Here is a 24,201-nt window from a genome sequence, read left to right on the forward strand (position 1 = left end):
AGGGACCATTTCTCGTTCAAACCACTGCATTGCACACAGCAGGCATATATATATGTGTGTGTATATATGTGTGTATAAGGGTGTGTGGAGGACAGGGGCCAGCATCTACTTTTTTTTTTCTACTCTTGATATCCCCTGTCTTCCTCAGCACTTTTCTGTCTTATTTTGAGGGGGAGAGTCTCTCACTGAACCTGGAGCTCACCAATTCAGTTAGGCTGGCAAGCTCCAGCAAGCTACCTTGTCAGTGGTGGGATATAGATGCTATCACACATAGCTTTTTACCTCATGCTCGCCTAACAAGTACTTTACTTACGAGACATCTGCCTAGTATGAGGCCATTCTTAAGAAAACAAAAAGTCTTGGGGGGGGGAATAATGACAGACACAACACTTTTGTTGTTGTTTTTAAGTTTTTATTCTGGAAACAGTGAGATTGCTTTGTTTTTAGATTTATTTTTAATTATTTGCATCTGTGCATTTGAGTGTAGGTGTCCAGAGTCCAGAAGGCCTGGATCTCTTGGAACAAGAGGTATAAGCTGGGTGCTGGGAACTGAACTTCATCTTCAACAAGAGCAGTAGGTGTTCCTAACCACTAGACCATTTCTCTAGTGCTACCCGTTTGCTTTTCAAAAAGGTCTCGAGTAGCTCAGCCTGGCCCCAAACTCCCTATGTAGCTGAGGTTATCTTTGAACTCTTGATCCTCTGGCTCATCTTCCAAGAGCTGGGGTTATAGTTATGCAAAACCATGTCTGGCTTGACCCACATTTTTTCCTCTGACTGCAACATTGAGACTTAATTGTAGGCTAATGACAGCTGAGTGTGGATGCTATTATAATAATACTATTAACATTATGGTTCAGTTTCATCACTGATTAACTGGATATTGACGGGGGCAGCTGAGAACGTTAAGACCATCAGAGAAAAATTGGAGAAGGAACTTGCAGATAAGGAAAATGGAGCAAGCAAGATATCGATCTACCCCATGGAAGACAATATGGGTACTAAATCAATCTGAAAGTGGAAGTGTGGGACAAAGAAGAATGTTTGGGGCCATTGTGTGCACGGGACCTCGCGTTCTCTCCTAAGAAATGGGATTCTATGTAGCCACTAAAGGCCTTTGAGTCTTATGCAATGAAGAAAACTTGGCAGGAGTGGGACAAAGGGCAACTTCAGGAGTGTTCTAAGCGAAAGACCACTCACTAGAGCCTAGTTAGGTGAAGGAAGAGTTTGGGAGCTACCCCACGCTGGAGGAACTAAAGAGAGATCTTTACACTGCGGGCCCACCTCTTCTTCAGGGCTGCTAGGGAACTGAAGATTGCCACCTCGATGGTGGGGCCAGGAAACATTTCCCTTCCCTTAGACTTGCAGCGCTTGAAAACAGTGTGCCCCAGAGGAGGGCGTGTGAACTTCCTTCAGGGGAGTTTCCAAAACTATGCTGAGTCCTGGCACAGGAGGGGCTTCATTCAGGACCGTCACACATTTCCATTTTTAGGTTAAAAATGCCTTCCTAGGTTTAACTCAAAAGTGTGCCCATCACACTAGTCTTTCTCCATTGCAGACATCAAGGTCACCCACCCTTTCTGTCTTTTTGCACCGGTTGGATTTTAAAAAGTCAGGCGGGCACCAGGAACCTCCTGCTGTTTACAGGGGTGGGGAGCACCTCGCAGCCGAGGCGGAGGCCCTGTCGGGTGTGGCAGCTGCGGAGAGAGCTGGGCGGGGGTGGGGCGGGAACCGCGCCAGAAGGGCGGGGGCGAGCGCGAGGCGCGCTCCCGGGAACCTCGTGCACGCGCCGCGGTGCCGCCTGCTCCCGCCCCGCCCCGCCCCGCCCCGCCCCGGTCAGCTGGGTTCCGCGTCCAGCCTGCTCGGAGCATCCCGGGCGGCGTGAACGGCCCAACCATGTCCGCAGCCATGAGGGAGAGGTTCGACCGGTTCCTGCACGAGAAGAACTGCATGACCGACCTCCTGGCCAAGCTCGAGGCCAAGACCGGAGTGAACCGGAGCTTCATCGCGCTCGGTGGGCAGCGGGTCCCCGAGAGCGGCGCGGGGCGCGGGGCTCGGGGCGCGGGCGGGCGGCCCCTGGCTCGTGGAGCGGGGCCTGGGAGCCTCGGGCTGCGGGACGCGCGAGCGCTGACGTGTCGCCTCTGCCGACCGCGAGTGTCGGCGGAGCCACCGTTTTGGGCGCGGTGTCCCGCGGGGTGGAGGAACCCGCCTTCACCTCCCGGACCCCTCGGCGGCCGGGCCTGGCGCGGACAGCCCGCGCCCGCGCGCGGTGGCCGGGTCTGGCCGAGCGGGGCTTCCCGGTCGGTGCACCGCGCGGGCCAGCTGGGAAGGAGGAGAGGCAGGGGACTGCCCTGTATGCCCAGTCCAGGCGGGCCCTCCCGGGGGTGTTGATGCCGGGGATTGCTCGGTATGCTCAGCCCAGGTGGGCCCTGTCCAAAGAGCTGAGGCAGGGGACTGACTGCTCAGTATACCCAGCCCAGGAGGGCGCTGCCCAGGGAGGAGAGACTGAGGACTCTCCAGTGTCCCCAACCCAAACGGCGATGGGCAGGCCGGACCTTGCGGTCGGTTTCTCTCCTGTAATCGAGGCAGGAGGAGAACGCCTCGGAAAGGCCTAACCTCGAAGTGTGGGTGTGGGCGGGGACTGTCTCTTTAGAATGTCTGCCCGGTCACCCAACCCGCTTCTCTCCTCCGGTCTCCAGGTGTCATCGGACTGGTGGCCTTGTATCTGGTGTTCGGTTATGGAGCCTCTCTCCTCTGCAACCTGATAGGCTTCGGATACCCAGCCTACATCTCGTAAGTGGCTCGCCCTGCAGTCGTACACTCCCCTCCACAGACCTCTGTTTAGCCCAGGTTCTGGAGACAGAAGTCGAAGTTCCATAAGGTTAATGTGCTGACTGCGTAAGATTACACATTTGGGAGCCTTGACTTGTTCTCTGATCTCCTGTCAGCTAGCCAAAAGGCATTTTATTTTTTTATCAGATTATACTGACATGGAGTTGACCTTCTCCAGGCACACAAATTGTGGAGGAACTCAGATCTCCTCCTTCTGGCAGACTGCTGTTGGGAGTGAATTGCACCCCGTTGATGATGACTTATGGCAATTTCCACCATATGTTTTTGTACACAGTAAAAACCAATTAAGAAAGTTAGGGCTTTCTTAATTCAGATTTCTATTCAGGACAGGTGAGGACCTTTGGCAATATTTATTTGATGTCGGGTCTTCACACCGTAGCACTGATGGGCCTAGAACTCGTTATTTGTAGTAAAGGCTGACCTCACCTAACCTTAGCTTTTCTAGTGCCGGGATTACAGACGTGAGTCATCAGCCTGGCCTAGCTTTTTTATTTTTATTTTTTAATTTAGAGAATACTTTATTAGTTTTTGTAATCAAACCCACGTAGATAAGACCTTACATATTTAACACAGAGCGTTACCCCTGTAGCTTTTTGATTTTTAAAAAGGCCGATTATTGGGTCAGTGAGATGGCTCGATGGTTTGATGTTCGCCACCAAGTCTGACAACCTGAGTTCAGTCCCCAGCCATCCACAAGGCAGGAGCGAGAACTGACTCCTGCAAGTTGTCCTCTCACCACTCGCTCCATGTCTCCATGCCATTTGCTTGCTGCTTCCCACAACAGATGAAAAATGGAAATAACAGAAACATAAGGCTTTTTTTTTAATTTTAAAAATTTTATTTTTTGTGTATGGGTGTTATGCCTATGTCTGGGCACCATAGGTGTGCCTGGTACTGGAGGAGGCTAGAAAAGGGTGTTGGATCCCCTGGAACTGGAGTTTTGTACAGTTGTGAGTCACCATGTGGGTTCTGGGAATCAATCCTGGGTCCTCTGTAAGAGCAGCCAGTCCTCTTAACTGCTGAGCCATTGCTCCAATCCAAAGCCAAATATCAAAAGCACATTTGTAAACATAATAACAAACCTTATAAAATACATTCATAATGTAGCTCCATAGTTATATAAATTATTCATGTAATTAGGAAATGAATCACAAGATTAGGATCTAATGAGTATTATTTATTTTTATAACTTATGTTTATTTTTGAAGATATTTTATAATTTATCATTTCTCTGTCCAAATCAGAATTGTTTCTCTCCACAAATGAACTTTGTGTCATACTATATGCATTTCAACCATTTGATTTCTGAACCTTCTAACCATAGTGATAAAAATAAAGAGTGAAAACATTTCATTGGAAGCCAAGACAGATAATATTATTATACCATGTGACTGTCATTGCCAGATTGGAACTTAACATATGCTGGAAGGGAGAAAATGCTTTTACTGTTGTTTTGTTTTGCTTCATTTTTGAGATTGTCTCAAATAGCCCAGGCTGGCCTCAAACTTGCTGTGTAGCCGAGGCTGACCTTAAACTTCTGATCCTCCTGCCTCTATCTCCCCAGTGCTAGGATTAGAGGCAGTGCTACCACAACTAGTTTTGCAAATTTGTTTTGAGAAGTCAGTTGTTCTGAATAAAGGCCAGCTACTGGTGTGACATGCTTGCTTGTGAAGGGGGAGACCCTCAGGCATCACGTTGAAAGGCGTTTGCTCTCTGGGCATTACCTGCTAATGCACCATCTGGGTTTGTGATTGTACCAAGGATCACTAAGGCAGACTAGGAAATTTGGTTTGGCTTTCATTGCTGTAAAGGTAGAGAGAAGCCCTTTTCATGATATTTGATGTTAAATGCTGATAGCAACCTTGTTCAAAATAGCTATGTGTGCGGTAACAAAATTACCCTGTAATGCACTCTTTTACCTGACTCTTTCTATTTGTGCATTTTACTTGTAATTCTTTTAAAAAGGTAACTTTCTGAGGCATTTTCAGGTGTATGTTTTAGAATTGTTTCTCTCCTTCCACCATGTGGATTCTAAAGGTTGAACAGGTTTATAGGTTTGGCAGCAAGCCCTCTCCCTATTGAGTCACCTCTCCTTCTCCAAGAATATGGATTTTTAAAAACGATGATATAATAACCTTCATTTTCCTGTGTCAGTCAGTGCTGCTTCATATAATTGTGTGATAAACATAACTTCCTTGTTGGCATGAATAGATTATGTATGTGAGCTGTAGAGGGTTAAATCTGACTCTTGGGGATGGAGAGCCTTCTTAGCAACATCATACATGCAGGCAAAATATTTAAACTTAGAAAATAACATTTAAAAATTTGTTTTAAAAGTCTGTTTCTGCCAGGTGGTGGCACACACCTTTAATCCCAGCACTCAGGAGGCAGAGGCAGGTGGATCTCTGTGAGTTCGAGGCCAGCCTGGTTTACAAAGCTACACAGAGAAACCCTGTCTCAAAAAGAAAAAAAAAAAGTCTGTTTCTAAGCTGGGCATGGTGGTGAATACTTGTAATCCTAGCGCTTGGGAGGCAGAAACAGGAGGATCTTAATGAGTTCAAGTCTGTCATGGTCTACATAATGAGACTCTGTCTCAAAAAAAAAAAAAAAAAAAAAAAAGGTCTGTTCTGAATGGATGTAGGACTTGTACAAATGCATGTGACTAAAAGTAGGGACAGTATTAGGTTGTGTTTTTCCTTGTCTAGAAGTAATCTTAGGCTGAACTATTTTCAGTCATATTCAAAGTGATTTTTTTTTTCCAAGACAGGGTTTCTCTGTGTAGTCCTGGCTGTCAAAGTGATTTTTAAATTGCCATATTCAGCTCTGTTATTTCTTTATTTGTTCATTGTCTACAGAGTCAACTACATATTATTGGCTTTTTTTTCCTTTCTTACAAGATGTTCAGTGTTTCTGTTTGTTGCTAGAAGTTCTAACAGTAGAGATGGTCATTTCTAAGTAGTAGGGAGGGTAGATTTTCCAGGTTTTAGCATTTAGTCAATAAGTGCATGTACTTCATTTTCTTTTCAGTTTTTATATTCTGAGACAAAGAGACCTTTGTAGTACTTTTATTTTTCAAGACAGGGTTTCTCTGTGGCTTTGGAGGCTGTCCTGGAACTAGCTCTTGTAGACCAGGCTGGTCTCGAATTCACAGAGATCTGCCTGCCTCTGCCTCCCCAGTGCTGGGATTAAAGGCGTGTGCCACCACCGCCCGACTTACAGTACATATTAATAAGAGTGAGAAGAGCACTAAGATGTAATAAAGTGTGATTTGTGATTTAAGCAAAAGTTCGGAAAATAATATTCAGTGGTTATACCACTCCCACTGGTGTTTGTGTGGGTGAGGCTGGCCTTTTTGTAGGTCCAACTCTTTTTGTCTTTAAAGTCAGCATAGGATTCTGTGACTTAGGTAGTCACTGGAGTCATTTGAGAGGCTTAAAATTATTGATGGTATCTGTCTTTCCCCACTAGGTTCTGATGTAATGGGTCTGGGATATGGCTGGGCTTGGGGTTTTTGAAAGGCTTATCAATGTTTTACACTTTTTAAAGGATTTTCACGTGCAGGGCATGTTGAGAGCTTCTGTTAGAGTGGCAATAATAACCACCACACAAGTGCCCTTTAATTGTGAAGACTGGGCAAGAGGGAGGGAAAAAATAGCCTTCTGTTCCCAAGAATAGTCTAGAGATCTCCTCAGTGCTCTTCTCTGTGTAGGACGTTCAAGAAAAAAATGGGATTTGTACACAGTAAAAAGCATACTGACCTCAGCCAATAAACATTCAGGCGTCTGGTACTAATTTAATTAAGTCTGTTCATTGTTCAACCATAATTATTGTAATTGTACCGTTTTTCAAAAGAAAGAAGGTCCTTAACAATGGTGGTTTTGAGTAATGCTCAGATCATTGTTTCCTGGGGATGGGAGATGGCTCAGTGGGTCAGAGTGCTTGCTGTGCAAGCATGAGTACCCAGCACCCACATACAAAGCTGGGCATATGTGCATGTGCCTGTATCCCCAGCACTGCAGGACTGAGGTAGGCAGATCCCAGGAGCTCTTTGGCTGGGCAGTCAGCTGAAACAGCAAGCTTCTAGTTCACTAAGAGGCTTTGTCTCAAGGGAGTAGCATGGAGATGTAGATGACACTGGGTGTCCTTCTCTGGCCTCCACATGGGCACACACAGACACAAACCCACATTCTCATGTGCATACACCACACCCATATTGACACCACCACCACCATGGTTTCTGCATGTCTCAGGCTGTATAACAGCAGGTGATTTATGGGTGAGGTCATTTTTGTTCTGACTTCTGAAGGCTGAGAATTCCAAGACCAAGCTGCTAGCTGATATGATGACCTGATAACTGTTATCTGCTTCGGAAATGGCACCAACCTGTGGTGTAGTCACATGGCAGGAGAGGCGAACAGGCTCATTTGAGCCACTCAATCAGGCAAAGCACTATAACCTAATCCCCTTCTAAAAGTTCCATCTCTTAGAACTGTCACATTGGGTATTAGGTTCCATCAAACCAATTTGTGGGGTACCAACATTCAGACCCTGGTGGTTATCTTCACTCAGTCACTCTTGATTTCCCTTGCTGTTCTCTTCATTCCCCCAGATAGTTATTTTCCAAAACTGAGGTTCATCTGCTTAGCAGATGTCAACATCAGCCATATACCAGCTGCTGGTGCAGCCCTTTAGACATGGCAAGGCATGAGATAGACACCCCTTCCCTTTTGCATCAACAGTGTGCCAGTAAGCAGGCAATAAGTAGGTACAGTAGTGATGGAATGGTGATCTCTCAAATAAAAAGAGCCAGGAAGCTATGTGGTAAAGAGTAACAGGAATGTCTTTTTGGATATTTATCGGTAATGCTAGTTAAGACCTTAGGTATGAGCTGGAACCAGCATGGCAGAAGCGGTGAGAACCATGGCCTGAGGCGGCAGCAACCTGGCTCTGTAAGAGGGAGGAATATTGAGGGAGGTTCCAGAAGGTACAGTTCTGCAGAGGGCAAAGCTGCCTGTGAGTGGAGTGCACCCTCCACTCCAGGTGGTTGAATTTTTTTTTTCTGATTTCATCAGAGAGGGTTTAAATAAGGGGTCACATGCTAGGACTTCCCAGGTAAAGTGTAAATGGCTGTTGGGATGTCTGGAAGGGATTGGTGAGCTTGCTAAAGTTCTGCCAAAATTGATATCCTTGTTTCCTCGCCTTTCAGCTTTGTTCTTGCTATCCCCTCCCCTTGTACCTTTCACCACAGGAAGGGGCATACAGATTGCATGTAAAGGTCAGTATTGGGCCTAGAGATTACAGGGTGTGGAAATGAAATTTGGAAACGCTCATTTGGCATCCTGCCCTTTTCCATTACTCACCCCTTGAGAAATTCATGGGTGAGGCTCAGGTGCATCTGGTCCCAGGGCAGCACTCACCTAATGCTGGAGCATGGAAACAGTGAGGAGTGGGGGAGCCAGCGCTTCGCCCAGGCCTCCTTCCCAGAGGTCACTCTGCTTTTCTGTGTACACAATTCTTTGAGCTCCCTCACCTCTGTGCTTCTAGACATTTTGGCTGCCCTGCATAGGCAATCAGAAAGTTAATTCCAGCCTATTTTGTTACCAAGAACTGTTAACAGATTTACCTTCCTCTCCTTCCCTCTGTTACAACAGGCAACAATAGAACCTCTTATAAGGACGGACTCACATCTTCCCCCATAGGCCAGCATGTCCACAACCTGTGCAAACATCTCTGCTGTCGAATTAGAAACATTTTTGTCAGCCCCAAAAGGAAATCAGTCACAGTCATTTCCGTGTCTCCCCTCTCAGCTCCTGGGGTTAGCTAATATTCTGTCCCAGTGGATCTGCTCTGAGCATTTCACTTAGGTGGAATCATGCACTTTGTGGCTTTTGTGACTTGGTGCAGCCCTGCCTTTAATGGCAGTCTCAATTAGGAGGTCCTGAAACCAGCAGAGACTGGGACTCTGTACCTTCATACACAAAGCCCATGCCTGAGACCTACAAGGACCCATGGGCAGTGTGGCTGGTGTGGTGCTAGTTCAGCCAGGGGAATTGTGAGGCAAAGTCTCATGACTTGATTTTCAGTTTTTATTATTGCCCTGCAATGAGAAGAAAGGGGGAGGGCTGGCTTTCTGTCCTACTCAGAAAGCTTTCTATTTAAAATTCTGCACAGGTATCTATGTCTTTCTTGCCTTTTATTTCATATATGCTTAGAAAAATCAGGCTGCCACCTTCCTAGGATTGCCAGAATTCAGCCTTAGTGTATTCTAGTTTTTGGTTTCTGTAGTATAGGGGGTTGATCACAGGGCCTTGTGGGTGCTCTACTAAAGCACATTACCACTGACTAATCCACAGCTCCTTTTAGTTTGAAATGACATTCTATGGTGAGTCACGGGAAGCACACACCTGAAATCCCAGCACTTAGAAAGTGGAGGCGACTATCAAGAGTTCAAGGTTATACTCAGCTGTATTGCAAGTTCGAGGCCAGCCTGAGACTTTGCCCAACCCCAAAGATAAATTAAAGAAGGGAGTTGAAGAGGAAGAGAAAAGAAAAATGATAGTCCAGGGACTGACACTCTCTCTCTCTCTCTCTCTCTCTCTCTCTCTCTCTCTCTCTCTCTCTCACACACACACACACACACACACACACACACACACACACACACACACACACACACACACACACACGGAGGAAGGGACAGAAGGAGACAGAAGGAGATAGAAACACCATGTTTCCCAAGCTTGTACAGGGACTGGGCTTGATCTGGACCCCTGTTACTACACAGGAATGTATCAGCGCGTTTAGGCATGTTAGTACTAATCTTACAGACTATAAACATGTTTAGAGTTACCACTTTGACATCTGTATTTTAAAGTTTTGAGATTTCACACCCCACTCTGAGATGTTTTCTGAATGTTCTCCAGCCTAATTTAGGTGAGGCACCAGTATGAAGAATTCTATTTTCTCTGGGCATGACGGCATATTCCTTTAATTTAGCACTGTGAAGACAGAGGCAGGCAGAGCTCTGTGAGTCCAAGGCCATCCTGTTCTACATGGTGAATTCTAGGCTAGCCAGAATTCTCTCAAAAAAGAAAAAGGGTTTTATTGTTTTCTGAAAAGATTCATGTTTATTATTTTAAATTGTTTGTCTGGGTAGGGGTATATGAACATGGGTGGGTGCCTGAAGAGGCCAGAGTTGTTGGACCACCTGAAGCGGGAGTTACAGGCGATTACCCATGAGCCACCCAAGGGTGCTAGAAATTGAACCCAGGTCTTCTACAAGAGCAATATGAGCTCTTGACTGCTGAGCTGTCTCTCCTGCCCCAAGAATGTTATTCTCATAAAGCTGCTGGACAATTGTGTAGCATTTTAGTTAGCTGAAAATTACATATATCTTTGCTTAGGTCTTCACAAATACTTGCTGTTCATAGTTCTGTTCTTGCTATGTAAATGCTGTGGCAATTCCCACTTTTACAGACGGGGCAGAAGTAACAGTAACTGGCTCAAGGCTTCGAAGTCAGTGGGTGGGAACTGGTGTGCAAGCCCAAGGAGCCTGGCTCCCTGATCTGGATTTTAGTTAAATGCTTCCCATGTGGCCTTATGTGTGTCCTGTAGATTCGTGCAACAACCTTATCTAGTGAAGGAAATTGAACTTTGGTGTTAACTTTTTTATTAAATCAGCTCTGTGAACACATTCGCTTTGTGGAGAATGTCCCCCATCTCTCAAATAAGGTCCTCCCGCCCCATATACCTGCACAAGGAGGCATTTTTTGTGCTTTGTGAATATGAGCTAAAATTACTGTTAACTTCCCTCGGTTACCTGTCATGTAGCTTTAATTTATCAAATCGCTGGGGATGCACCCAGGGCCTCAAACTATGATGCACTGTTGACAGACATCCCAGCGCCTGGCGTTTTGAGAGCAGTCTCAATAAGTAAATCGGGCTGGTCTGGAGCTCATTATCCCCTGCCTCCATTCTCCTATCCTGGGATTTTAGGTTTGTACCATCCCACTTGGCTGAAATTAAACCTTATGAAATCATACCTGACATAGATATTTAGTTACAAAGCCTTTGGTTTTATTGATAATAGTGGTCCTGGTACAATTGGCCTGTGCACTTACTTACACAGTGTGCATGTCATTAAGTTGGCTTTTGGATCCTTTAGGAAAATGTTAAAGAGTAAAGGGGGCCAGATGTGATGGCTCCACAAATAAAGGTGCCTGCCACCAAGTCTGGTGACCTGAGTTCAATCTCTGCCGCCCACATGTTGGGAGGAGAGAACAGACTCTCTTCTGTTCTGACCCTCACATGTGCACTGTAGCACAAGCAACATCCCGACCCATCCCCACAAACAAACAAGTCATAGGAGTTTAAAAAATAAAGATTAAAGGAACAAGTTATATTTTTCATCGTTCTTGTATAGTTAGCTGAGAAGATAGTTTCCACACAGTTAAGAATCTTACTAAAGAAACTTATCCATCTCATTTATGCTTTGTTTGGTGTGTGGCAAATAGTATAAATAGTAAATAGACTAGTTGTATCGTCTGACTCATTCTGTTACTAGCCTTTCTTGCTCTCTTTGTCATATTTTTTGTTTTGAAAACACATATATTCTTCACTGAAAACAAAATAAAAAAATAGCAAAAGGAGACCTAGGCAGTGGTGGTGCACGCCTTTAGTTCCAGCGCTTGGGAGGCAGAGTCAGGTGGATCTCTGTGAGCTAGAGGTCAGTCTGGTCTACAAAGTGAGTTCTGTGACAGCCAGGACAGGCTACATAGAGAGACCCTGTGACCAAATAAAATAAAAATAAAAAAGTAAAACCTGTGGCCGCCCATAGTTTTTTTTACCTTCTTTTTTTTTCTAGGAAGAAGGAAAAAAATCCCTTATTTACATAGGAGCAAGAGAGTTCATATGCTTTTAAATGTCTTTTTTTTTTTTAGAAAATTATTTTTATTTTATGTGTATTAGTGTTTTGCCTGCATGTTATGTATGTATACGATGTGTGTGCTTGGTGCCCACAGAAACCAGAAGAGGGTCCCCCCTAACTGGAGTTCTAGACTGTCTTGAGTTGTCATGTAGGTGCTGGATTCAATCCTGGATCCTCTGCAGTAGCAGCCAGTGCTCTTAACCACTGAGCCACCTCTCCTGCCTCTTAAAATGCCACCTTATGTGAGGTACTGGTAATAGGAAAACTGTGTTAGGAATTCTGTGTCTGCTGTGGCCAGAAGCATGACAAACTTCATGATCCGGATTCTCTGTATTCAAGCATCTAAGGATGGACCTTGAACTTCGTCTGTGTGCAGGGAGGCAGTGTGTGCAGGGAGGCAGTGTGTGCAGGGAGGCAGTGTGTGCAGGGAGGCAGTGTGTGCAGGGAGGCAGTGTGTGCAGGGAGGGCAGTGTGTGGGAGGGCAGTGTGTGCAGGGAGGTGTGTGCAGGGAGGCGTTGTGTGCAGGGAGGGCAGTGTGTGCAGGGAGGCAGTGTGTGCAGGGGGGGTTGTGCAGGGCAGTGTGTGCAGGAGGGCAGTTGTGTGCAGGGAGGCAGTGTGTGCAGGGAGGGCAGTGTGTGCAGGGAGGCAGTGTGTGCAGGAGGCAGTGTGTGCAGGGAGGGCAGTGTGTTGCAGGGAGGCAGTGTGTGCAGGAGCCGTGTGTGCAGGGAGGCCGTGTGTGCAGGGGCGCCGTGTGTGCTGGAGGGCAGTGTGTGCAGGGAGGCCGTGTGTTGCAGGGAGGCCGTGTGTGCAGGGAGGCCGTGTGTGGCCGTGTGTGGAGGGAGGCCGTGTGTGCTGGGAGGCCGTGTGTTGCTGGAGCAGTGTGTGCAGGGAGGCAGTGTGTGCAGAGAGGGCAGTGTGGCAGGGAGGGCAGTGTGTGCAGGGAGGCCGTGTGTGCAGGGAGGCCGTGTGTGCAGGGAGGCCGTGTGTGCAGGGAGGCCGTGTGTGCAGGGAGGCCGTGTGTGCAGGGAGGGCAGACTCAGCTTCCTGTCTCTTCACCAGCAGCGCATCCTCATCCTGTTTGTTGTTTAACAGACATGCTTGCCAGCTTGTTAATATAATTGACTCGTTAAGATCAATTATATTAATATATAGATGGGTGTGATTGACTTTAATAGTAAAGTCTGTGCTTTGAAGATCGACTGTTTTTCATTTGACTGAATCGTAACTGAGTGGCACATGAACCAGGTAATGTAGTTTGTATCTAAGTGTGGGAGACTTCAGAGGCCTACTAATATGGAGTTGATCATTACCAGGTGTGTTACCCCTGGGCAAAAAGCCCAACTTAAAAAAACATTTGTTTTTAGTAAGGGTGTGGAGAGAGCAAATGAACATGTGTGGAGGTCAGAGGATATTTCTGTCATCTGCTTACCCCTTAGACTGTTTTTTTTTTTTAAGTTTATCTTTATTCTTTTAAATTAGATGTGTATATGAGCTTGTGTACATATGAGAGAGTATGTGTGGGTAGTGTATGTGTGAATGCAGGTGTCTGAGGGCTCCAGAAGTTAAAGCTGGAATTACAGCAGTTGTGAGCCAGCTAGTGTAGGTGCTGGACTGGAGTCCAGGTCCTCTGCAAGAGCAGCAAGAGCCACCGAGCCACCTCTCCAGCCCCTCCCCTCAGACCTTGTTTTATGGCAGTTTCTCTTCTGATTGTGCTGTTTGCACCTCCCTTCTGTGGTTGGAGTGCTGGGGCTGGGATTACAGTCATGAGCACTGTCTTACATGTGGCTTCAGGGGATGGAACTCACACTGTCTGGCTCCACTGACTGAGCCATCTTGCTGGAGCCCAGCTTATGTTTATAAAACTCGGTGTTCTATGAGTAAAGTCACAGAAGCAGGCATTCTGTAAGGTGGAATTCAGGGTCCTGCTTTTCATAGCACCCAAGAGAAGACTGACTTGGTCATACTCAGGACTTCCCAGATTTGCCCATGGAACTTTCAGACAATTTCTTTCTTTCCTTTTCCCCATAGTTATTTTTGTTATTTCTTGTCATTTTTCTTTCACATGCTTAAACCATCTGCTAAAAATATTATTATTCAAAGCTGAAAAGAACTGTGACATTTTATTCTTCAGTGTTGTGAGTTTGTGTGGCTTGTGGTTTTTTCTGCCTTGGTTCAGTGGAGCAGGTTGTCCCCAACCAGAGTGTAACTAACAAGAACGGTGACAGGATTTGGATTTTAAATCCACTGTCTTTTCTTCATTTGCTACTGGCAAAATTTACTTTTGACTGGACTCAGACTCTGTAGAAGCTCTCATTGAGGACAGCCTGCGTCCCGTGGTGACCAGTTTCTGGTGGTGGTCTTTGGCTTCCTTCATTCTCTTGGCCAAAAGTTAAACTTGTTCTGCAGCCTCCTCCTCACTTTTCTTAGGGCATTATTTCTTCAGAGCAATACGTCTATGTTTGTGTTATAGAAGTAACAGGCCTGATTGCTGTGTGCTTTGGTCCAGGGCTTTTTTACCCCCTTTTTAGGGACTTCCTCCCAGCATGTTGTTGGACATCCTTCTTTAGAGAGGTTGAAAAGCTTGCAGACTCTGCTAGCTCTTTTGAGAATACTGAGCCACGGTACTGTCTCAGTCCAGGAAGCATGTCATTTAGCATACAAGCCATAGGAATGGACAACACTAAAATACGTGACTTTTTAGATTCATCTTCTCTGTTATGTTTGCCTTTCATCATGTGCAATTCATCGATAGAACATACTTGGTCATACATGCTCCACTGAGTACAGAAAGCTGACATTTTTCAATTTTGTGACTTGAGAGAATATTGAGATACATGCAGGGCAGGAATAACCTTTAAGTCTGAAAGAGCTAACGTGTTGTTAAAAGTGTTTAATGGAGGGGACACAGAGATGATACAGTGGATAGAGGCACTTGCCTCCAGCCTGGGAACCTGAATTCAACCCAGCACCAATTTGGTAGGAGAGAGCCAATTCCCCAGCACCTTCATGTGTGTTATGGTATGTGACACATACACACACTACATATAATTTTAAAAACTAAAGTGCCTAATTGATAGCTATATTTAAGAAATTTTAATGTCTGTTCCAAGGATACTGAATTATAACTGGTAGATGAAGAAAGTTTCAATAATTACAACTAATACAGGTCCTTAAGACAGAACATGCCCTTTATTCCCATAGCTGCCTTTCCTGTGTTTGCTAGTTTTAATTTGTTGATGATATGAATAATAGCATGTTTATAATTCAGAATACTAGATAGAAGTTGGGCACCAATAATTCATATATTTTGATTGTATTTTAAAATTGCTTAAACTTCTGTTTTTGTGGTACTGGGCTCAAACCAGGGCCTGTATGTACAGTGCAAGTGTGATAACCAAACTACACGTCTGGCTCCTGCTTATGCTTGCAAGTGCTGTTGTGTTACTCTTGAGAGACTGTGTCCTGAAGGAAGAACTCAGCATGGAGGAAATGAGAAGGCTTTACAGCTAGCATGGAAACCCCAATCTCTTGTGCTGACTAAGCGCAGAGAGCACGTGGGGAGAGTGCAGCGGTTGATAGTCTAGGCCTGGTGCAGGTGTTCCTCCTCATTGACTCTGGTTTGGTTTCGATTGTGATTTGTTGTGACTCGGTTGAAAGCAGTGCCTCATACATGCTAGGCAGATGCTGTACCCCCGAGCAACATCTGCTCAGGAAGCTGGAAAGTAAAGAATAGAAACCATCATTTAGTTGTAAGGCCCTCTCATTTTATCAACAGGAAAATGTGTCCTTATGTTCTCAGGCATATTTTCCTTCCCATGTCACTGATCCCAGTTGTGCTGTGTGAACACCCCCTGACTGCTAGGATTCACAGGAGTTTATCAAGCAAAGGCACTGGGTTACTATGATGGGTTGAGACCCTGATTCATCTCCTGGACCTGGCTTCCCCTAGTCAAAGCATCTCTGCCAGTTATTCCACACAAACAGTGCTGTGAGAGTATACAAAGGAATGGCTGCCCGGTAGGAAGGAACAGTGTCTGTCATGCATCTGGAGTGAGTCCTCACTGGTCGTGAGAGGGCTTGGAGCATTGTTAGAATTCCTGATACAGCAGCTTTGCTGTGAAAGTTTAATGGTGTCAGTGACCAACATTCCACTCACAGAGCTCCCTTGTGCCAGTTAGAGGCTGGGCTGCAGATACAAGCTGAGGTGTTGTTAGCACATAGGTAAAGTGTACATAGGAAAAGATGTACTGTCTTGAACAAAACAGCTAAAATGAAACCAGTGGTGATAGATAACACACACCTGTGGTCATAGTTCCTACGAGATAGGGCTTGGTGGGAGATTCAGTCTAGAGGGCCTCATGTCACGTTTGAGGTCGGTCTGAGTATGAAACCTCATTTAAAAAAAAAAAAAAAGTTGCCAGGCAGTGGTAGCGCACACCTTTAATCCCAGCACTTGGAGGCAGAGGCAGGTGGATTTCTAAGTGACACCAGCCTGGTCTACAAAGCAATTTTCAGGACACACAGAAACCCTGTTTCGAAAAAACAAACGAAAGAAAGTAAACAACACCCACCATGGCACAATGGTAATGTCAGAATTTTTAAAATCTGATATTATAAAATGCCTAGTCTGTAAGCAGAGTTTTCTTTTTCTTTTTCTTTTTTATTAGTTCAAGTTAGGGAACAAGCTTGTTTCACATGTAAGTCCCTTCTCCCTCTCCCTCCCCTCACCCCCACAGAGTTTTCTTTTTAAGTAGCCCGTTTCTAAGAGTAATTATAGATCCATAGCAAAATTGAGCAGAAGGACGACAAAAAAAAAAAAATCTCATAATCCCCTGCCCCTTCTGCAAAGCCGCCTCTGCTGTCAGCATCCCTCCCAGAGAGGGAGTGTGTTACAGCTGCCCCTAGACGGGTGTATTGTAATCACCTGAGTCCTGAGACTTGCAGCACAGTGGAGCCTGGATCGGGGAATGAGGTTTGGTTTGGGAGGGAGGAAAGATAGATAACTCAGGACCGTCTCATCTTTGCTTGTCTTCCTATGTGTTTGATACTGTCCTTTAAACATCCTCAGTTCTCAGCTTTGTTTCAACAAGCAAACAAACCCAACTGTGGAGCTGTGAACAGGTAGGTGGGCCAACAAGGATGGAGTCCGTCCACACCAACTGTTGAGCCCCAGTAGGCCGGCAGAGACTCACGTGTACCCTTGTGTATCAGTTCAATGCCAAAGAAAATAATCTTCCCTGGTGTATCTTCCAGAGTTGGCCCAAAGAATGTTTCACTGATATCCAAAATTTTTCTACTAACCTGCAAACACGACTTTGGGGATTTCAGCTCTTTACTTTTGCAGCACATAGGATTTGGGATATAATTTAAACCCATCTATAATTCTCTGTTCTCCTGTTAGCCTTATTAACTGATAACATTCCTCTACCAGCTCTTAGTCAGAAGAACCTAGTGGTCTTTTTCTGTCTCTGTTTACTTCTCTATACTATAATTATTACCTATTGTGGACATATTTATTCTGTGCCATTCTGTGTTTATAAATGCATTACATACACTAACTGCTGTAATTGTCACAGAACACAGTAAGGTTTATCGCTTGGTGGATGAGCAAACTAAAGCCCAGAGAGAATACATGCCCTCATTTGAATGAGTTGTGGGAGCGGATGGTGAAGTGGTGCAAAGCCAGTTGTGCAGTGTTCCTGGCTATCCTGACTTGAAGTAATTAGTTTTTGATAGTTCATTTCGTTTAAGTAGAAAGTTCACAGGAGTCCATTTCATCCGATGGGCTGTGTGTCTCTTCTGCTTCTCTGTGTGTGTCTATCGAAGGCCTTTTAATCCCTAAAGCACAGATAATGTCATTGTTAGCGAAGTCTGTAAGGAAATCTATTAGCTGTTTCCTCAAGAGAGAAGTGTGTTCACTTTTGTGTTTGTATCTATTGAAGCTCCAGAGGGAACTGGCCTCATAGGAAGCAGTAGTTAGAGTGTGGAGCTCAGTGCTCTCAAATAGAACTCTCCTTTGCCCCCTCCATCATTACAGAGACCTTAAAGAAGTAAAACCCTGTCATCCAGTACTCAGGACTGATTTTATACTCTGAAATCCTTCTGGATATCTGCCTTTGTCAGCACACACAAACACATCTTTTCTTTGCTTGCCTGTTTTGTTTTAACACAAAATTAGAATGTTTTATACTCAGCAATGTATCTTGGACATCTTTGTCATTGTCCTTTATAAAGTCTTCAGAATATTTAAAATGTGTTTAAATGGATCCTTCCCCTTTAAAAATGTGTTGTGTGGAGCTTCTATAATATTTTAATTTAATGAAGTAGAGTGCATTTTGATTCCACTCTGCCTCTTTGACCTTCATTTTCATACATGTGCACACATGCGGTAGTGTGTCAGGTGTACTAGCGCCTCCCTGCCGTCCCAGCACTTGGGAGGCGGAGGCAGGAGGATGAGCAGTCCAAGGCCAGTCTCAGTTATGTGGCCATATCTTTGCTGTTTCTGACTAGCTCTTTTAAATTACTTTGTTTCTCTTTATCTACCTTTTGCCTCAGGGTTTTTTCAACCTTCTTTCCTTCTGTATATCTTACTTTCATTGCTGCTTGTGGCTGGCTGGGGGCTTCTTGCCCCTCTCTTTCTCCTCCCCCCCTTTCTGTTTTGAGCCTAGATTTCTCCTACTTATTCTGTCTGCCAGCCTCCTCCCACCCACCTCTGCCTTGCTATTGGCCATTCAGCTCTTTATTAGACCAGTCAGATGCCTGAGGCAGGCAAGGTGAAACAAATGCAACACTAACTTTACATAACTAGTAAACTACAACACTAGTCTTTACATAACTAAACAGATGCAGTACAAATGTAACACACCTTTACAACATTAACAAAGGCAGCAGTAACAAATGGAACACATCTTTACACAGTTAAAGTAATATTCATCAGCAGAAACAAATGTAACACACCTTTACACAGTTAAATATCCCACAACACTACTGGGACTTACTTTCTTAGAAATGAGTAGAGTAGTGCTGTGAAGGCTGGAAATCTGAAATGATGGCTGTCAAGTTTGGCTCTCCATTGGCGTCAACCACACAATTTTCTTTTTTAAAAAAGAAAAATCTTAAAAAAAAATATCTTAGTGTGTTTGGGGTATATGTGTTGGGGAGTAGCACATGCTTGCCATGGTATTCCTGTGGGTGGTCAGAGGACAATGTCAGGTGTCAGACCTTGCCTTCTTCATTGTTTATAAGGTGGGATCTCTCGTTTCCCACAGTGTGCAGCTAGAAAGCTGTCCACTGAACTGTGGAGGATTGTTTCTGTCTCCCATCTGCTATAGCAGTGCTGAGGTCAGACACACTTTACTGACTGGCTTTACATGGGTTCTGGGGATCTGACACAGGTCCTCACTTGTGCTTTACCCACTGAGCCACCCTCCAAGCCCTCTTTTAACTATCATTATTTTTGGAAACAACAGTTTGGCTTGATACTTGTGACTCTCCTGCCTTCACCTTCCAATGACAGTATTGGTATGACAGGTGTGTGACATCACACCTGACTCCTGTACTTTCCGAGGGCACGTGGCTGCCCTCTACCTTCTGAGTCTGAATCAATAGTTCTCAAGAATTCCTTCTAGACATAGTGTTTTACCAGCTCCAGGTGAGTGTAGATGGTCGTCAGAGGTTTGGGAGCCAGCAGACTGGAACACTAACTCAGACCATCAGCCTTTCACGTCTGCCTGAGTATGTAGGGAGGATAGACCGGTCTTCTGGAGATTCAGACATTGAGACGCTGACCTTTTCTCTAGTCTTTCTGCTCTGTCCAAGTTTGTGGGCTTTGGCTTTTTCTAGTAAAGGACAAGGTCTGAGTGGTATCTTCCAAAAACAAGGTTGCAAACCTCCCATTGTACCTAAATTAATTAGTAAATATTAACTGTCCACCTTGTACCTGATATTTTGCTAGGTGCTGTCCAGCCTGGTGGTGAATTGTTTTTCTAATTAGGAAAATGACATGCTACAGTATAGTAAACGCGGGCTTTGGAGGTGGTCCTGGGTAAAAACCCACCTCTGCTACTTGTAGCACATGCTATTTCTCTTCTCTAAGCTACAGTTTCTTCCTCTGAAAGAGAAAACAAGAAAAGTTATCCCATGGGCTATTATGAAGGTTTCATTTATTTTTATTGTTTTTGACAGGGTCTCCTTCTGTAGCCCTGGCTGTCCTGGGACTCACAGATATCCTCCTGCCTCTGTCTCCTGAGAGCTGGAGTTAAATTTGCTATGGTTCATACATTTGCCTGATGTTGGAGAGTGGGCTGTGAAGGAATAATGAATCTCACTAATTGACAATGTATTTTCTTTTGTGTTGCTTTTCAGAATGAAAGCCATTGAGAGTCCCAACAAAGATGATGACACCCAGTGGCTGACATACTGGGTGGTGTACGGCGTGTTCAGTATTGCAGAATTCTTTTCTGACCTCTTCTTGTCCTGGTTCCCCTTCTACTACATGCTGAAGGTACAGTGTCTTCTAAACGGCTGCTTCCCTTCACATCTGTGTCTCCTTTGCCCCACCCCCCAGTCTCTCAGACTCCACCTTAGGGCCCTTATACCAGGAATAGGAGGAGTAAGGGCTTAGGTGTTGAATACAGTGGTTCTTGTCTCTGATTGCAGCCAAGAAGGCAGGATTCATTTCTCCCTTTGTTTAAGTCCTTGGAAGAGCCTGGGAAGTTTGTGTTGAAAGATGTGTTTGGTAATTGCAGGGAATGGAAGCACTATGGCTTGAAACAGGTGTTGCCGTTAATCTTCATGCAGCGGAGACGTGTGATGCAGCAATGAAGCACTAGCATGTATTCGGCATTCATAGTGGTGAATGGAGTCGTTATTAGGGGGAAACATGTAATTCCCATGATAGACTTGGAGAAGAAAATGTTCAGTTGGTTGAGAAAGTCATCTTGGTAACTTTGGCTGGTGCAGTAGTCAGAGCTCAGCCCCGCCAAACCTTGTTTTTGGCACAGGACTAGCCTAGTCTGCCAACATTTGGGGAAAAAGACAGGAAACTGAAACTCATAGCTGGATCTCTGTAAGCTTCTGGGTTGCACCAGAGGTGAATGAGGGGAAGAAAGTTGTTGGTTTTGTGGGTATGGTAGTTCTTTTTCACTGAACGGACAGGCTGTCCTCAGATGGTTCTCCAGGTGTCTTCACAGAAGAGGCCCTGCTTCCAGTCAGTGGATGTGCTGTAACTAATGCCTCTGCTTCCCAGATCTGCAGACTTGCAAGCTAGAGAAGGCAGGAATCCTCTAGGCTATCCTCTTTCCTGTCTTACTGTATCCATTTTAATGCAAAGTACACATGGAATAGTTTAAAGGTTCAAGTCGTTCTAAAAGATTTTGAAAAAAAATCTGTTCTGCACTTTACTTAACACAACCATTGTTAGAGCTGGAGAGAAGGCTCAGTGGTTGAGAGCATTTGCTGAACTTGCAGAGGATCCAAGTTTAATCCCCAGCATCCACAAAGCTGTTTACAACTGTCTGTAACTCCAGTTCCAGGGGATCTGATGCCTCTTCTGGCCTCCATGGATACCAGGCACACATAAGCTGAACACACATATACATAATATGAGTAAATTTTTTGATTGTTTTGTTTTTTCAAGACAGGATTTCTCTGTGTAGCAGCCATGAATGTCCTGGAACTCGCTTGGCAGACCAGGCTGGCCTTGAACTCACAGAGATCCACCTGCCTCTGCCTCCCAAGTGCTGGGCTCTTATTTCAATTTTATTTTACTTGTATGAGTGTGTGTGAGTGTGCACTTGTGAAGGTCAGAGGACACTGTCAGGAGTTGGTTCTTTCCTTCTATATGGGTCCAGCAGTCGTCAGTCAAGCTCTGCCACTAGGGCTTGCACAGCCATCTCACTTTGAACTGGAAACATCTGGTGTAAAATTCTGCATCAGTCAGTTGTGGTTTTGCTCCTAACAGAGTCTGTGGCTGATTATGTTATTTTTCTTTAGAAACAGTGTACTCATCAAGTATCTTAGTATTTTGGTCTGAAAACCAATTTTCCTCCAAGGGATTCATAAACTCTGTCCAGCCGTGGAATAAAGACCACACCCATTTATGCTAGAGTTGGGGTGTGAGAGTCAGTTCTAGCTTGGGGAGGCTGGGGCAGCAGAAGAAACAGTAAATGAAAGACTCTCCCCTCCATCTTCCCCTTCCCACCCTCAAAGATGCCTCTAAGTTGTATCAGCCAGAGCCTGAGGAGTGGGAAAACATAGCCTCCCCCTTTCCCTCAGAACCTCACAGTTCTCCAGTTGCATTTTTTTTTTGTTTTAAACTTTGAGGTCTGGAAACAAAGATTGCAAAAGTCACAAAAAAGATTTGATAAATTTGGCTAAATAAACATTTTAAGAACTCTATATGACAACAGGTAGCATAAAACTGTATCAAAATAATGACAGACCAGGTGGATATATTTACGACATCGATATCAAATAAGGAACCAATATACAAAATACATATACATTTCTGTAAGTGAAGAAACAGCAAGAGTTTTTATATAGATATTTAATCAAAAAGAAAAAAGATGGTGAATATAAGTGTCCAGGAAACACCTCCCCAGTGATGTGGGGCATGGGGTGTCTTAGTTAAAACACTGGCCAAAAGCAACCTGGAGAGAGACCTCAAATTATTGTTCACAGCCTGAACAATTGATTTTTTAATTTATTTTTTGAATAGTTTATTTTAAATTTAGCATGTCACCTTTTTGTGACTATATTTCAGAGGCTTTCCAAAATCTAAATTTACTTATTTTCTTCCTTCCTTCCTTATACAAGTCTATATAAAGCCATTTCATACAAAGTATATATTGTATTTTGAACATATTTCCCCTATTTTATTCTCCAGACAGCTTTTCTTCTACTTTCATGGCATCAGAACATAAATGATAGACTTAAGTTTCTGATCAGTTCATTGTAGGAAAAGAAGACACATACCCCCCTCCCCCGTGTGTGTGTGTGTGTGTGTGTGTGTTTCTGGGAATTGAACCCTGGACCTGGTGAATTTTAGACAAGCACTGTATCACTGAGCTACACCTTCAGACCTTGAAATACATTTTCTCTGGCATTAGTTTTAATAAACTTCTTGCCTGGATGGTTCCTGACTATAAGTTTGTATCCCTGATCTTGGGTGGTGATAGCTTTGGAGCTACAGACATAGTTATCTGGCTTGTCATATATGGGCCCATTGTGTCGGTGCCAATGTCACAGTAGCTAGTTAAAGCAGTGTGTGCCCTTTGTCTGAACTATGGGCTTGTGTGGTTGTCTCTGGGAGAAGTATCAGCTGGCACTTTGAGGAGACCCTGATGAAAAATGAGGTCACATCTGTGTGAGAAATTTTTCTATGTAAGGTGGAGTTTTGAAAGCTGATAGCTGGGTATTGCCTTGAGAGTTGAACAGTAATTAACCTTATTTTTAATATGAGAACTGGAAAATGCTGAGAATGTAGGTAGAGAGCAGTAATTATTTTATTGTCTCAAGACAGTAGCTAAAGGGTACCAGGAAGTACCAAGTGGATAATCGGTTGTGTATTCTACAGAGTAATCACACTGAGGACAGAACTGGAGACACTTGACTCTGGTCCCATCTGTTAGCCTTACCTCTTAATTCATGTAGAAAGGAGAATCTGTCTGGCTGGATTTCTCACAAGTGGTGTCTCTGTAGGTGGATAGCTTTTCAGAGGGTTCCACCAATAGTGAGAACTTTAGATGATACTGTTGCTCTACTGCTAGCTGATAAAAAAACATCATGGGGCTAGAGAGATGGCTTAGCAGCTAAGAGCACTTTCTCCTCCTCCAGAGGACCCAGGTTCAATTCCCAGAATCTACATGGTGACTCACAACCATTCATAACTCCAGTTCCAGAAGTATATGACCTCTGTGGGCACATATGTCACAATACATATTTGCAGCTAAAGAATTTATACACATAAATAAATAAATGTAAAAAAACATAAAAAGCAGATCATGATTTTCCTAAAATCCTACAAAACAGAAAAAGGACCCAAACATGCTGAATTGCCTAAACTCATGAGAAAGGCTTCTTTCGATTCTTAGTTTGGTGAGTCATTTGCACCTCACCTTGATGCCTTCAGAGACAGAAGTGAGTATCTGTCTCTCCATGGATAATTTATTTCTGAAAATCAGTCATACTGTGTAAAAATACTAGCCAGAAACACATCCCTCTTCTTTCTTTGAAGTTTTGCTATTTTGCCCATGCTGACCTGTAGACAAACTATTCTTTCCTGCTACTAGTTCCCAAATAACCAACACTGAGATTCAATATTAATTATAAATGCTCAGCCAATAACTCAGGCTTCTTACTAAGTAGCTCTTACAACTTGACCCCATTTCTATTAATCTGTGTGTTGCTGTGTGACTCGTGGTT

At 44.4% G+C, this 24,201-nt stretch overlaps 1 protein-coding gene across 1 annotated transcript in view; it reads left to right on the forward strand.

Moving 5' to 3' along the window:
* Positions 1-1,828: 1,828 nt before the first annotated feature.
* Positions 1,829-24,201, forward strand: part of Reep5 (receptor accessory protein 5) — a 29,171-nt gene continuing 6,798 nt past the window's right edge. Inside the window, exons 1-3 of the mRNA XM_027400705.2 lie at positions 1,829-2,013; positions 2,699-2,792; positions 20,143-20,281. Coding sequence (XP_027256506.1) covers positions 1,896-2,013; positions 2,699-2,792; positions 20,143-20,281 — 351 coding nt within the window. The 5' untranslated portion in view covers positions 1,829-1,895. The remainder of the gene's footprint in view (positions 2,014-2,698; positions 2,793-20,142; positions 20,282-24,201) is intronic.

The sequence above is a fragment of the Cricetulus griseus genome, chromosome 2 (assembly GCF_003668045.3).
Source record: "Cricetulus griseus strain 17A/GY chromosome 2, alternate assembly CriGri-PICRH-1.0, whole genome shotgun sequence".
Taxonomy (NCBI): domain Eukaryota; kingdom Metazoa; phylum Chordata; class Mammalia; order Rodentia; family Cricetidae; genus Cricetulus; species Cricetulus griseus.